At 46.0% G+C, this 13,089-nt stretch overlaps 1 protein-coding gene across 1 annotated transcript in view; it reads right to left on the bottom strand.

Annotated features, from left to right (window-relative positions):
- Positions 1 to 10,084: 10,084 nt before the first annotated feature.
- The window catches only part of LOC144101866 (uncharacterized), a 38,523-nt gene continuing 35,518 nt past the window's right edge, over positions 10,085 to 13,089 (bottom strand). Inside the window, exon 8 of the mRNA XM_077635088.1 lies at positions 10,085 to 12,080. Within this exon, the coding sequence (XP_077491214.1) occupies positions 10,361 to 12,080 (1,720 nt within the window). The 3' untranslated portion in view covers positions 10,085 to 10,360. The remainder of the gene's footprint in view (positions 12,081 to 13,089) is intronic.

Raw genomic sequence — 13,089 nt, 5'->3', positions numbered from 1 at the left:
ACAGTTGCTCTAAAAGTGCGTTATTCGGTTTCTTTCAAAGAAAACAAAAAATACTTGTTCGGTTCGGTTCTCTTTCTTGGCGAACATTCGGGTTATTCTCACGTTCCTATTCGCCCCTCTTCCACAGACACACCATATTTCTAAAGCCTGGCTGCATAGAACACTGCGTGTCTGTTAGGTGTGCTCATCAAACACTGTGCAAAAGGATCAGATATCCGCTCCCTTTTAGTGCTGAAACATTACCCAACAAGGTGAAACAAACACAATAATCTTGTGGTTTGCAAGATCTTGAGATTGACTTGGACAAACAGAAGAACTAAAATAAATACTGCCGCGGATGTGTTTCAAACCATTGACCGCGCGAACAGATCATCTTCGCAGGCCACTATACGAGAGCCGATCACGTCTGGCGTTAAACTGCAATAAACTCTCGTGCTGTGCATTGCACCTCGTCGTCTTCACCAACTTCAATCTGTGTCAAAAGGCTTAGCATGCCCTGTTAGGTTAAACTTCGTTAAAACTCTCGATTTTTTAAAACACAGAAACCCGGCTAATGCAGCAAAAAGCTTTGCACGTTCTTCGTCGTAGCCGAAGCCGTGCATGCTTAAATTTCTGGGGCCTTAACCGCAGCGACTGAAAGGCATGCATTGTCCTGTATGTCATATATGTGCATAGCTGATGAAAATGCAATGCTGCAACGTTATATATCAAACCTGGTCTCGTAAAATGCACATTACTCGAGGCCGATGCTCCGTTCGATCTTTTATTTTATGTTAAAGCCAGGCTGGCCATCGGAGAAGTGGTTGCCTTTATTTTCACGTATGAGCCTTCGCATCTACCGATTCCCGAAAGTGCAGATGTGGATTAGAGTTTAGGCCAGCTCAGCAATTAGGCTGGCCGGTTCCAGCCATTTGTGTTCCTGGGAATAGCGCATTTACTTACAGCCTTCCTTTGTCTTTCATCATATTTTACGACCGCATATGCTTCGTTTGTGCTTCGTTGCTAGATGTGCGGTTATGCTTTGAAGCCTGCCTCAAGGTGAAAGTTAATGTCTATCATTCGCTCGCTACAATTCCACAGGGCGCTGTCTCACGCGTACCTCCTGCTCAATTTTTACGCACGGCAAGATAGTTGTGCTTGCCATATATAGCGAGGGGAGCACCGGACTAGGATATTAATAGATAATAATTCGATACCTGGATGTGAACAAATACTTTACTAGTTTACTCTGCTAGTATGATCCAAAGGCTCCTCTGAGGAAGACGATAGTATGGCAGTTAGTTTCGCTGCGAGGAGGACTATTCTTGAGCGATTTTATTCATAACATTTGAAACAAAATAAAATCGAAATAATTATTTTCATTTACAAACCCTAAATGCTTGCAAATAAACTAATCGTCTCCAACACTTTGCGTTCCCCAAGGCTCATTCACTAAACACTCCTTTGGCTGTCCACCCTTGTTATGGCTTAAGAGACGCGAAATCTAATGATTTTCTGCCTTTAAGTCACTTTCAGATAATACAGTTTAAGCGAAGTGGCCCAGCATGCATATGTTCGAGTAACAAAACGCAATATTCTCTAGTCTCACACGGTAGCCATGTACTGGTGAATAGTGGAACATGAAATGAAAACATGTACAGACAATCACATGGACAACGAGAGTACACAAGGCGGTATCAGCTCAGGGAGTTGGTCGAATGACCAATTCCAGTCTCAGATTCACAGCAGTTTGGGTGATCGTTTTTTCTCTTTTGGGACCAAGGCTTTGCTAAACGCAGATGGGGCTGAAGCATGTAATTTCTGCGAACGACAATCAGCGGAGCGATGCGCATTGGTCTGGTGAAAGTATGGCGTTTGACTAGAAATCTGTTAGTCACATTTCCTTCAGCAGAGCGGACGCCCCCGCTTGGTTATATAGCCAAAGAGCGAGTCCTCCAAACGGAAAATCTTCGGGAGTTCTCCCCGCCAGATTCTGGCACTCTGTAGTGCAGTGGAGGGTGCGCTCCGGACCTGCGAATTAGATTAATCCTATAGTGACCTTAAGCGATGCGTGAAATACAACCCTTGCAGCTGCAACCAATTTAAGCTTGAATTCAAGGTTTCGCAACATCCAGAACACGTCGGCAGATGTTCGTGTTGAGACAAGGCTACTGAAAAAGCCAAGTAATGAGTTTATCTTCAAGAATGGCGATTTGCCTTTTCACAGCATTGCCTGCTAATAAGTGGGCTTCGCGTCCACGGACTTGTTTGAATAATAACCAATTGTCGTCGAGCGCTGCAGCGCCACTACCTGGCGCGTAATGGGCTTTCTGTGCCAATCTAAAAAATGTTCTGCAACCTGTATTTGTTTCTACGTGCGGCATTCCAGTCGACATGACATGTCCATCGTTCACGTACTGTGCTTAATGCTCTCGGAATGCTTGAATTCAGGCGTTTCTTGCAAGCGTTACTTCTTTCAAGATCCTATATCATGTCTTCTTCCAAACGCGGAATAGCACATATCCAAAAGACTTCATCTATGACCAAAATAAAATACCTCTTGCTGCTCTCCTCGTGTTGCGAATGCATGTGAGGGACACCTCCAGGAATACCTCTGCGAGACACACACAAAGACACAAGGCACGATACACAGGAGCAAGTGAGTCCCATGTGTCCCCTGCAGAAATTTATGATTGCTGTGACCCGGGTGATATCTAGCATCCCGAAGGTTCTTTGAAAATCGCCAGAAAGTACAACAGGGGAATAACTTGGCAGCTAACCTGAACATCTCTTCAAGTGCATAAATTGCTCTGCCTTACTTTCCATCCATCCAGCAGGTGTGAATGGGGCACGAATCCTGACAGTTCTCTTACCTATAGCTCTCCTTGCTGCTCCGGCCACCGCGGAAGCCGAGGCAGAACCTTTCACCAAAGTCAACGGCGGGATTGATTACAAACATTTTGAACCGTACGAGTGCAATTGGTGCAAGTGAGGAGTTAAACCGAGTGGCGCAGAGAACCGGCAGGCAAGGCTGCCGTATAGTGGACGAGAAAGTATTTCTTCTTTAGGTTTCATGTTATTGTGAAACCATACGAAAGTTCGGCAAGAGTTGACTCAGCGTTGTTGCTTATTCATTTTTTTGTCACGATCGCTGTCAGGAGAAGCACCATCTGCTTTTATTTGCTTTTGTTTACAGGCATCCGTTTCGGATGTTTTTGGCGCTTGCTTTAAAGGCACTGTGAAGATAGAGGATGTTTTCATGAAGGTAGAAGCTGAGCGCACACAAAACGAATGTCGCGTGCAAGGAATGAAAACAGAGCATATGTTGCAGGGGTGTAAATTTAAATAGCCTGGCGTGTTTCGATTTGGAAAACTAGCGAAAAAACCTTAATTGAGAAATGGATATGGCAGAAATTGTTCGTTTACAACTGAAAGAAGGGTGGCCCACGAAAGCTTTAAAAGCGTACATTTTTTCATGACTCGCAATAGGGGCTGCTTCTGCTTTCGTTGAAATCAAGATAAACTAGCTGCACTGAGAGAACGCGCTCACAGCACCCAATCGTAGAGCTTTTACACCCCTCCCAGCCCATTTATAATATTTCCTTCCACTGTTCTTGTTTTTCTGTGTCTCGCATTCACAGATGCCATGGGCAACTGCAACAGGATAATGCGCTGCCCTAGAGGGATTTCTCCTCACTACTTCCTCCACACGGATATCACAGACGAACACGTACCCCGCCGGCACATATTCAACAAAATGCCTCCATCCAATTTCTAAGAAAGATGTCTATGGTAGGGCAGTAAACACAACCCTAGCACAAATAACATGGACGTGCTAGAAACAATGCTCCGAGACCTCACACCCAAACCGGCATGCGAAAATATGCTGGCCAGCGATGACCCTGCCGGCCAGGACTACCTTACGGACAGAGCGTAGTGTCCGGTCATCTCCAGTGGTGCCTCTTCCTTACCCATATTTTTGACTGCACGTACAGCCCTCGTCAAAAGTATGCCGTCCAAGAGGTTCGCTTCTAAATTGTTTAGCGGGGCCTCCTAGCATATCTTGCAGTATAAAGCTTGGGAGAGCTGAGGGCGCGATGTTATTCCTCTTTCGAGAGACTGCGGTCGCTGAGGGTGCATAACGAGGCACGCTGCAGGCCTGTATACTATTGACGGGGAGAACATCCTAACGCATTCGCAATAAGCTGGAACCGCCAGTTCACCATTTGTAATTTGAAGAGTTCGCTGTTCAGTATTGGCAGGCATGTGCCGATACTCGAAGAATTATAGCTGATTTTCGAAAGCTGGATGCCAATGATCGAAATCTGGATGCCAGTGCTTGAAAGCTGTTTTCAAAACATTCTTGGCCCAGGACACTTTACGAAAATGTAACGCTTGCCAATGTAGGACAGACCTTGATACGAATTATTAGCATCGTTAGACAATCTCCTGTCCAACATTGGCCCGTTGTTTCCGAATTTGGTGCCGCAAACCAAAACCAAACTAATAAACATTTCCGAAACGTAATTCGGTTATAAAAAACAGTAAGAGCTGGGGATTATAGAACTTCACTATCGAGTCGAATATCGAATATTTTACTCTTACAACGATTGCTCAATTATTAATTTTACCAGTTTTTCTAGTTGTAAACCAGCCCCGATGCTCGAGATAATTTGCGGGACTTTGAGCGCTTCCTTGCTTCTCCTAATAATGTCCTTAATTTTATTCGAAAGCTTAGTAAAATGTTTTGTTTACGAATTCTACCTTGTCAGTCTGCTGCACACTCAGTAGCTCTTTGGCAAGCCTGTCGTTCATTGTGCATGTTCTTGTTTCCCTGTTCAAAACGAATACATGTTTCCGACTTGAGATCCGCTAGCACTGCACATCTGCGATTATTCTTGTTCTTCTAGGCTTCCTCCCCATAATCTTTATCTGTTGTACTTTCTGTAAGGTGTAGATCAATTCTAAGTGTTAACATGGAATGGTCGGTACATCTAATCTTTTTTTTCCTGGTTTTACAGGAGCACATGTTGTTCATACGCTAATGCAAGCAGATAGTCAGTATTGTTGTTTTAAGTTCGTTCCAATTTTACAAATAAATCGCCTTTGGCGCTCTGTCCTGTTCTCTTCTCTCGTGCGTGTGTGTGTGTGTGTGTGTGTGTGTGTGTGTGTGTGTGTGTGTGTGTGTGTGTGTGTGTGTGTGTGTGTGTGTGTGTGTGTGTGTGTGTGTGTGTGTGTGTGTGTGTGTGTGTGTGTGTGTGTGTGTGTGTGTGTGTGTGTGTGTGTATTGTTTTGGCGCCTTTAATGTACGATGATCAACTACCAACCAGCCCCAAAAAGAAGCTCTCTTGAAACATACGAATTGAAGCGGATCATCTGGATGTAGTTACTGTTGTCCTCGGGGGAAAAATGGCGCATATCCACTCCTGCGAACTGGCCAAAACACCGACGGTGATTGGCTGTTCTCGCAAGCGTTTTTCACAGAAAAACATTTTAGTGAATGTCTGCAGATTCCAGTTAAGAGGAACGAGCACCCGTAAGATAGTTAACAGAATATGAAATGAGGGGTTCAAGTGCGAAATATACGTTTTCATTACGGTTGAATTATGTACATCAGTAGAAGGAAGTAGAAATCCAGAAACATTTCAGAATAGGATATTTTTTTATAAAAGAAAGATATTGAAAGCAGAGTGCACATTTCTATTGCTGTGCCCAAGCACAGAAGCTGCAAGGGAAACAATCTCGGTAGACCAAGTTAGTACGAGCTCTCAAAATTGCTTTTCCAGTAGACCCGATATATAGCCGTTCATATAACTAGAGCATAATTGCAGTGCAATAAAATAACAGGTACAATAAAAGCAATTTCTGGACCTATAAATTGCGTGCTCGTCTCACATTCTGGAGTTATTTGGTTAAATTCCGGGCACCTTCGGAAGTAACTTTTTCTTTGCTGATGACGTCAGTGGGGGTTTTTTGGAGCGCTTTGCCAGGACGCCGGCAGCTACTCCAGGTTTCGTCACTAGAGGGTCATATAAGGCTTTCCCCTTGAAAAATAATCGATAACATTACAGGGACACTGGAAAGAACCCCATCTAGTTTTTGTTCTAAGAAAAATTCGAATGCATGAATCCTTCTGGCAGTGTACGGGGGCCGAAAGACGTTTCTTAGCACGGAAAATTGCATTAAAAATTGAAACATTCTTCTGCCGCGACTCGATTTATTTTTGTGGCGACAAGAAAAGCAAGTCTAGAAATCCCCGATGGTTTTGCCTGACCTCTTAGATGTGATACAAAACACTATCTGGATGCCATCGCCATTTTCATGTCAATACTGGCTCTGGAGGTCTGGAGGTTATACATGCATTCCATCCTTATACATTTCTACATTACAGAGAATGCTGTTCCAATAAAAGAAGCTTCCATCATTACGGCGGGCTAAGCTAAGAGTAGAGTCAACTTCTGCTTACCTTCAGTGTCCCTCTAAGGGGCCGAAAGAGGGCCGCGTGCAGAACTAGAGTTGATGATATCCTAGCGGAATGGAAGATGGACTGATGTGGGACATGTAATCAGGAATAGATGCAGCTCACCATCGGACGGCATTGCAGAGAGCGTATCCAGCGGAAGCTAATATAGCGGTAACCAGCAGGGAGTCTCCTTAAGAAGACGCAAATCTGCAGGGTTAAAATGAGTGAGGCCGGTGCAAGAACTGCCCATTGGAGAACAACGTTCCGGAAAGGCCGGTTTTCAGCATTTCATGGGACCTGCCTATAATATTCTTTTCTTTCTCAGATTCAGTGAGTCTTTTGTGCAACGTGCGTACCCGCCTGCCTGTGTATCTCCGTTACAGCTCAGGGTTTTGTATCTCTTTCTTATCCTTTGTGCCCATCCTTGGCTTTGACTTGCAGTGATTTCAGCCGTCGAGAGTGCCGCCTTGGCTCCTCTGATATGGTTCTTTACGTGATCGTTCAATGTAAACATAGTGTGCCATTTTGTTTTTGTACCCCACTATTGTTCTCTTTAGGGATTTAGAGTATTTTGAAATAAATGAATAAACACTATGGCCTCTACCATTAAGGCTGCTGTGGGCTTGTACCCGTCTGGTAAGCTATCTCGCAGGAGTATGCTGTGTACTCATGGACATGACGGCGTTCCTTACCGGCCTGCGGTTCGTTGCGCCGGCTTTCATTGCACTGTTATGAATTTGTTTTATTACGTACTGTAGACAGACAGGTGCAACAAAGTCAGGGACTGTATTTTGTAACTTTCCATTCATTTTTTTCACGTTGATCGCTGGTGCCTGTGACAATCGCCACGTCTGACGACGTCATGTTGATGGTGACAAAAACGCGAGATTGAGACGCCATTTACATGCCTAAACGTGCCCCATGCCCTTGCCGCACGCGCAGTACGGCGCCGCTCCCCGCAAACGACATAAGGAAGCGCCATTAACTCGCATGAAGATATTTACCTGCACTAATTCCGTCTCTAGAAAAATTGTGCAGTGATCGTGCAAACAATTGGGGATTACCCTGTGTGTCTCACCCACTCTTCATACGCTGGCTGTGGGGTAGCAAGCGGCGGTGCCCTAATCGGCCCTCCCGTGCCTGTCATTGGTTGATTGCTTCTTCATGTCCTGTTGGTTTCGTGACGACTGACCTTACGTCGAAATGAACATATACAAATCCAGCCCATGTCTGTTTTCAGCGCATGGAAGGTACAGCTTTACACTGCAGTCGAAGAAGTGCATATGGCACAATTTACAGCATAGTGGCAGCTATGCTGTCATTACTTTTTCAAGCGTAACCTTTATATTTTTTCTCCTCGAAGTTTGTGCGTACATTGAGTTTGAGGTTTGCACTGAATGCAGTATGCACTGTCTTCATCCTGTAAAATGACTTAGTCGAAGCCCCGCGATAACATATATTTCAGTTTTACGAGTCGTCACTCTGCATTACATTTCGTGTTGTGTGGATGCGTTAAGTTCCTGCGTTCCTGCTGTCACGTACTGGAAGCTTTGACGTTCATATGACTGTCACCTGTGTCCCCGGTGTGTGGCACTTTCTCGGTGTTTTATTCCTGATTGATGTTTTCAATGGAGCAGCGAGGTAGTAGCCTCTCCCGTGGTAGGTTATATGCCTCTTAGCAATATTAGCCAATTAACAGTGTGTAAACAAAACGGCGTTTTCTCAAAAAATAACTTTGTGCTTTCTATTTAGGTAGCCTTCTCTTGGAAGCAGCCTCTTATGCTTCATAAAATTGTTAATTCAGTCTTTCTGAAACTTTGTTCCACTGCAAGCACACGTTCTCGTACTTAGAGGCGCGTACCCTAATGCCCAGTCGAGACACTTACCTGAGCAAATTTTATAGAAGATGTTACGTCGAATCGATTTCTCTAATACAGTAGCACCAGCTTGGGTCATTGAAACAGTATTTAATTAACGTGTGACACCCATACTGTCCGCTCTTGCTCTGGAGGCTCTTGTCAAACCTAAACGTTCGAAGTTATCCACCTCACACCCCCGGTGCAGCCGTTGAACCAGAAAACAGCGTGCATGCATACTTTGTTCCCCCTGTCAATGCTTTTTTACATTCTCCTCACTGATCCCTTGCCTCCAGGTATGCTGAGCTTTCCCAGAAAAAAAAAAGGCTACAGACACCTGGTTGTGTTGAAGGCCCTTTCCTCCTCTTTTTCGATCTTAAAGAAAGACCGGGCGCGCTTCGACTCTCTGACGCCAACGTTTCCCAAAGAGACTGATGTTTATTATTTCGAATACGTACATTGAGGTGTCATTCTCTCCATCGATGTGAGCGCTTTTTGGTAGAAAACGTAAAATATGGCGCACGAATTTGCTCAGGCTGTTAACTGAAGAATAAAACTAAATCTTGCTTCCCGAAGTTACGTGAACTTGGACAAGTAGTATGCGAGATCGACGAGATATTCCGTTGGGTTGAAACTCTGCAAATGAGACAGCAAATCTAGGCGCGTTAGCAAACTCCAGCTCTTTAGCCAAGATTTTTGCGCCCTTTATGAAATAACACTTGGCCTCTTTTAGGAACTCTTTAGATTCGATTGGTAATCTGTCGTTCTGGCTAGCTTTATTTGGTTTTAAGCCCCGGTATCTTGACTGCGTGTTTGCAAGATTTATAGTGTGCCGGTGGGGAGGGTAAAGTTCGAGTTAATGGAGGTTTCCTATAATAACTAACGATTTACTGACGATAATACCGCAGTAAGCTAAGCGAGGGGTTACAGCGCATGATATGCTAAGTTTACTTAAAAATGTTGTGCGTTGAAGCCACAGTGAAGAACGGCAGACTTACAAAGAATGTGAGGGAAAATTAACATTTCACAGTCTGAGAAGGGACGATTACATTACAACTGACAGTGAGATAGCGTAATTATGTGGGCGATCATCTGTGTAGACCTGTAATCACGGGGGATCCCAGCGATTCAACAAAATTACCGGAAGATTCAACACGGTGCAATGCGTTTCATATGAACTGTAAGTCTGCGGATGTGAGCTTACCGATATGCCTTGAAATTAAACTTAGGACAGCGCAAGCTTCTGTGCAAGCCGTGTCATCAAGACACATAAAATAAGCAAAATGGATTAAAATAAAAAACAGAACTACAGAACTGATTGACGTTCTAGTGGAAATTATATAAGTGGGGAATGGGCTTAAGGGGGGGGGGATATGAGGCGACAAACAGAGCCATTTTCCATTAAGATAACAGAGCTCATTAGGATAACAGAACAGAAACCCAGACTAAAGCAGTAGAGGGAGCAATATGGATATAAAATAGGCATCTCTGCACAGAGAGAATGACCGGGGCTGGCGCAGCAGAGGGGTAAGTAGAAGTTTATAAACAAATATGGCTACCATTTGTCCTACATTGGACTTTAATGACGAAGGCGGCGACTGCAGGCTGCTAGTTGTGTTTTAAGAGGAAGAGTTCAACAAGTGGGCTTCGTACAGCGCAAATGGAGAGCTTCATCTATATGCTTTGTCGCCCTCTATAAAGAATGAACAAAGATGAAAACAAAGGTCTGCACAAAGTAAAAAAGCTAGGGAGGGTAAAGGTGTAAGAAAAGAACGCTGATACGTGATCGAATTTCCAGGAGCCGGGAACGCAAGTAGTTTATTCAGGTCTAGGAAGAAGAGGAGGAGAAGGAATGGCAGGGGCGCGCCCAAAAGCACTAAGGCAAGAGCAACAACAACAAAAGCACGGCGGTTACATCCGAGAATGTAATCGCCACAGCAAGCGTGCTGCCGAACCACCTTGGCTGCTGCATGTGCGCGAAGCAAAAAAGGCGCGCAAGAGCCTTCACCTCCACGCTTCACTGACTTTCCAGACCCCGAATGCGTTGTGAGCTTGGGTGCCTTCACTTTATCAGGGAGGTATCTTTCATGCTATGCTCGTCATTAGAGGCGTGGCTGATAGCGTGAGGCTTGCTGTCGTGCATGCCGTTATTGTGCGTCGGCGCTGCACGGTTGTCGCGCCGCACGGTTTTAGCGTATACGGCGTTGGGCTTCGAGCCCATCGTACTGCCTTTACCGGGATCCGCCGCCGCGGCCGGACCGCCATGATGACTGCTCCCTGACGATTCTCTGTTGACATCTGTTGCTGGGTGGTCGTGACCTTCTTCATCAGGCTCCATTGCCGATGCCGGGACGGGCCGATGGACGGATTTTGGCGGTTTTCCACCGTGGTGTCGTTTCTTGTGAGGCTGCCTAGGACGGTGCTCTTCAGCCATGAAGTCTTCATCACGGTACACTGCCGAGGCCGGGACTGAGTGATGAGCGTGCATCGACGGGTGACGTTGCTTTTTTGCCATATGCTCTCCATCTCGGTGCACTGTTGAGGCCGGGACGGGGTGATGAGCGTGCATCGACGGGTGACGTTGCATTTCCGCCGTATGCTCTCCATCTCGGTGCACTGCTGAGGCCGGGACTGGGTGATGAGCGTGCATTGACGGGTGACGTTGCATTTCCGCCGTATGCTCTCCATCTCGGTGCACTGCCGAGGCCGGGACTGGGTGATGAGCATGCATTGACGGGTGACGTTGTCTTTCTGCCGTATGCTCTCCATCTCGGTGCACTGCCGAGGCCGGGACTGGGTGATGAGCGTGCATCGACGGGTGACGTTGCATTTCCGCCGTATGCTCTCCATCTCGGTGCACTGCTGAGGCCGGGACGGGGTGATGAGCATGCATCGACGGGTGACGTTGCATTTCTGCCGTATGCTCTCGATCTCGGTGCACTGCCGAGGCTGGGACTGGGTGATGAGCGTGCATCGACGGGTGACGTTGCTCTTTTGCCATATGCTCTCCATCTCGGTGCACTGCTGAGGCCGGGACGGGGTGATGAGCATGCATCGGCGGGTGATGTTGCTTTTCAGCTATGGGCGGTTCATCACGGTGCACTGCTGACGCCGGTATAGCCTGAGGAAGGTGCATCGATGGGTGGTAGCCGTGCATTGTGTTTCCATTCATAGCGTTGTCTTCGCGGTTCATCATAGCGTCATTATCCGGTTCCATTACCGATGCCGGAACGCCACGATGGGGATACTTTGACCGTGGTCCTGAAGAATTGGGGCCAGAATAATCTAAGTAAGGACGCGGCGTGGAGTCGTCAGAGTTCTTTGTTGACTTTCTCCGAGGCGGTTTCCCATGCGGTAGTACCCAGGGTCGACGGTTATAGAGATGCATATTGTTGTGCTCGTTGTCTTGCGGCGGTATTGCAAGAGGAAGTCCTGGCTTTGAAGCGTGCGTTGCTGCAATACCGTTAGAACCCCACTCACCCCACTCATCTGGCTGTGACATCCTGTATGGACGCCACTTAAGCTCCGGTGGTACCCTCAATGGATGCGACTGGTCTGGCTGTGACGTCATGTCTGGGGGCGACTTATATTCCGGTGGTGCCATCAGTGGACGTGGATGGTCTGGCTGCGACGTCATTTCTGAAGGCGACTTGTATTCTGGTGGTAGCCTCAATGGACGTGGCCGGTATGTCTCTGACATCAGGTCTGGACGCGACTTGTCGCGCTTTGGCATCCTGTGTGGACGCCACTGGGATTGCTCTCTCTTCACTGGATGCGGGTCACTGCGAGTGTCAACACAGAGGGCGATATTCAGAGGTTGTGCGACGGGATGCGTATGGCTGGTCAACATGCGACCGACACGCTATAAATATATGAAGTGAGCCATAGAATAAATTAGTCATACAAAATTAGTGCCTTGAAATGGCGAATATGAATTGCTGATTTTCTGATACACTATTGTGTGAGGAAAAGCGACACCCACGTTACCCCAAATTCTGGCCTTCATTAAAACCTGGGACCCCTTGCTTCCGGATTTTACTTTCTTCGCATTTCGGGGAGAAATGGTTGGGTGGTATTTTTTAGTTGTAATTATGAAACAAATAGATTTTTGGGCAAAAGTTTCCGTAATTTTTTTTTCTTTTTATTTTTCGCAATAAAAGGCAAGTTAGTATCAGCGCTCCGTTTTGTTCAGGGCCTGAATTGTTGTATTTTTCCCTATCATTATGAGAAACCAGGTGTAAATACCACATTACGCGCAGAATTTTCCCCCTTCATATTTCTTTTATTCACAGACATTTCAATTGTTACATGTCTCGTGCGTCATGCAGCCCAGCACTAGCGCGTACAAGCAAATTGCTTCCGTACGCTGCTAAAAATTTTATTGAACATCGGCGATTTGAACCGCATAAGAGCTTTGGAGGAAAACGGGGTCATTTTGGTGGGTTTTGATAAAAAGATGCCATTAAACGACTGGTCAATACCCGTGTTTTGCTCTCACGCAAGTGGAAGCATTTTTCGAACTAATCCTCAGGTAACGCACGCCATGAATGACGGCAGTTAGGAAGTCCATAGATTTCAGTGAAAGGAAAGCACGCCTTCCGAAAAAGCATACAGCGTTAGCTAATTTTTCGCAGCGCTTTTTGTTTTGTACGCAGGAAAATAGCGTTCTATATAAGGCGCCTTTTGTGTAGAAATCGGCTTTTACCCGATTTTGATACACACCTGTTCTGAAGGGGCAAGGGTCGCATAAAACGGGACGAGACATTACTCGAAAATGACGCGACTTGTTGA

The sequence above is a fragment of the Amblyomma americanum genome, chromosome 8 (assembly GCF_052857255.1).
Source record: "Amblyomma americanum isolate KBUSLIRL-KWMA chromosome 8, ASM5285725v1, whole genome shotgun sequence".
NCBI lineage: Eukaryota > Metazoa > Arthropoda > Arachnida > Ixodida > Ixodidae > Amblyomma > Amblyomma americanum.
Note: the sequence above shows the minus strand (reverse complement) of the source record. Positions and strands in the feature narration are given on the sequence as shown.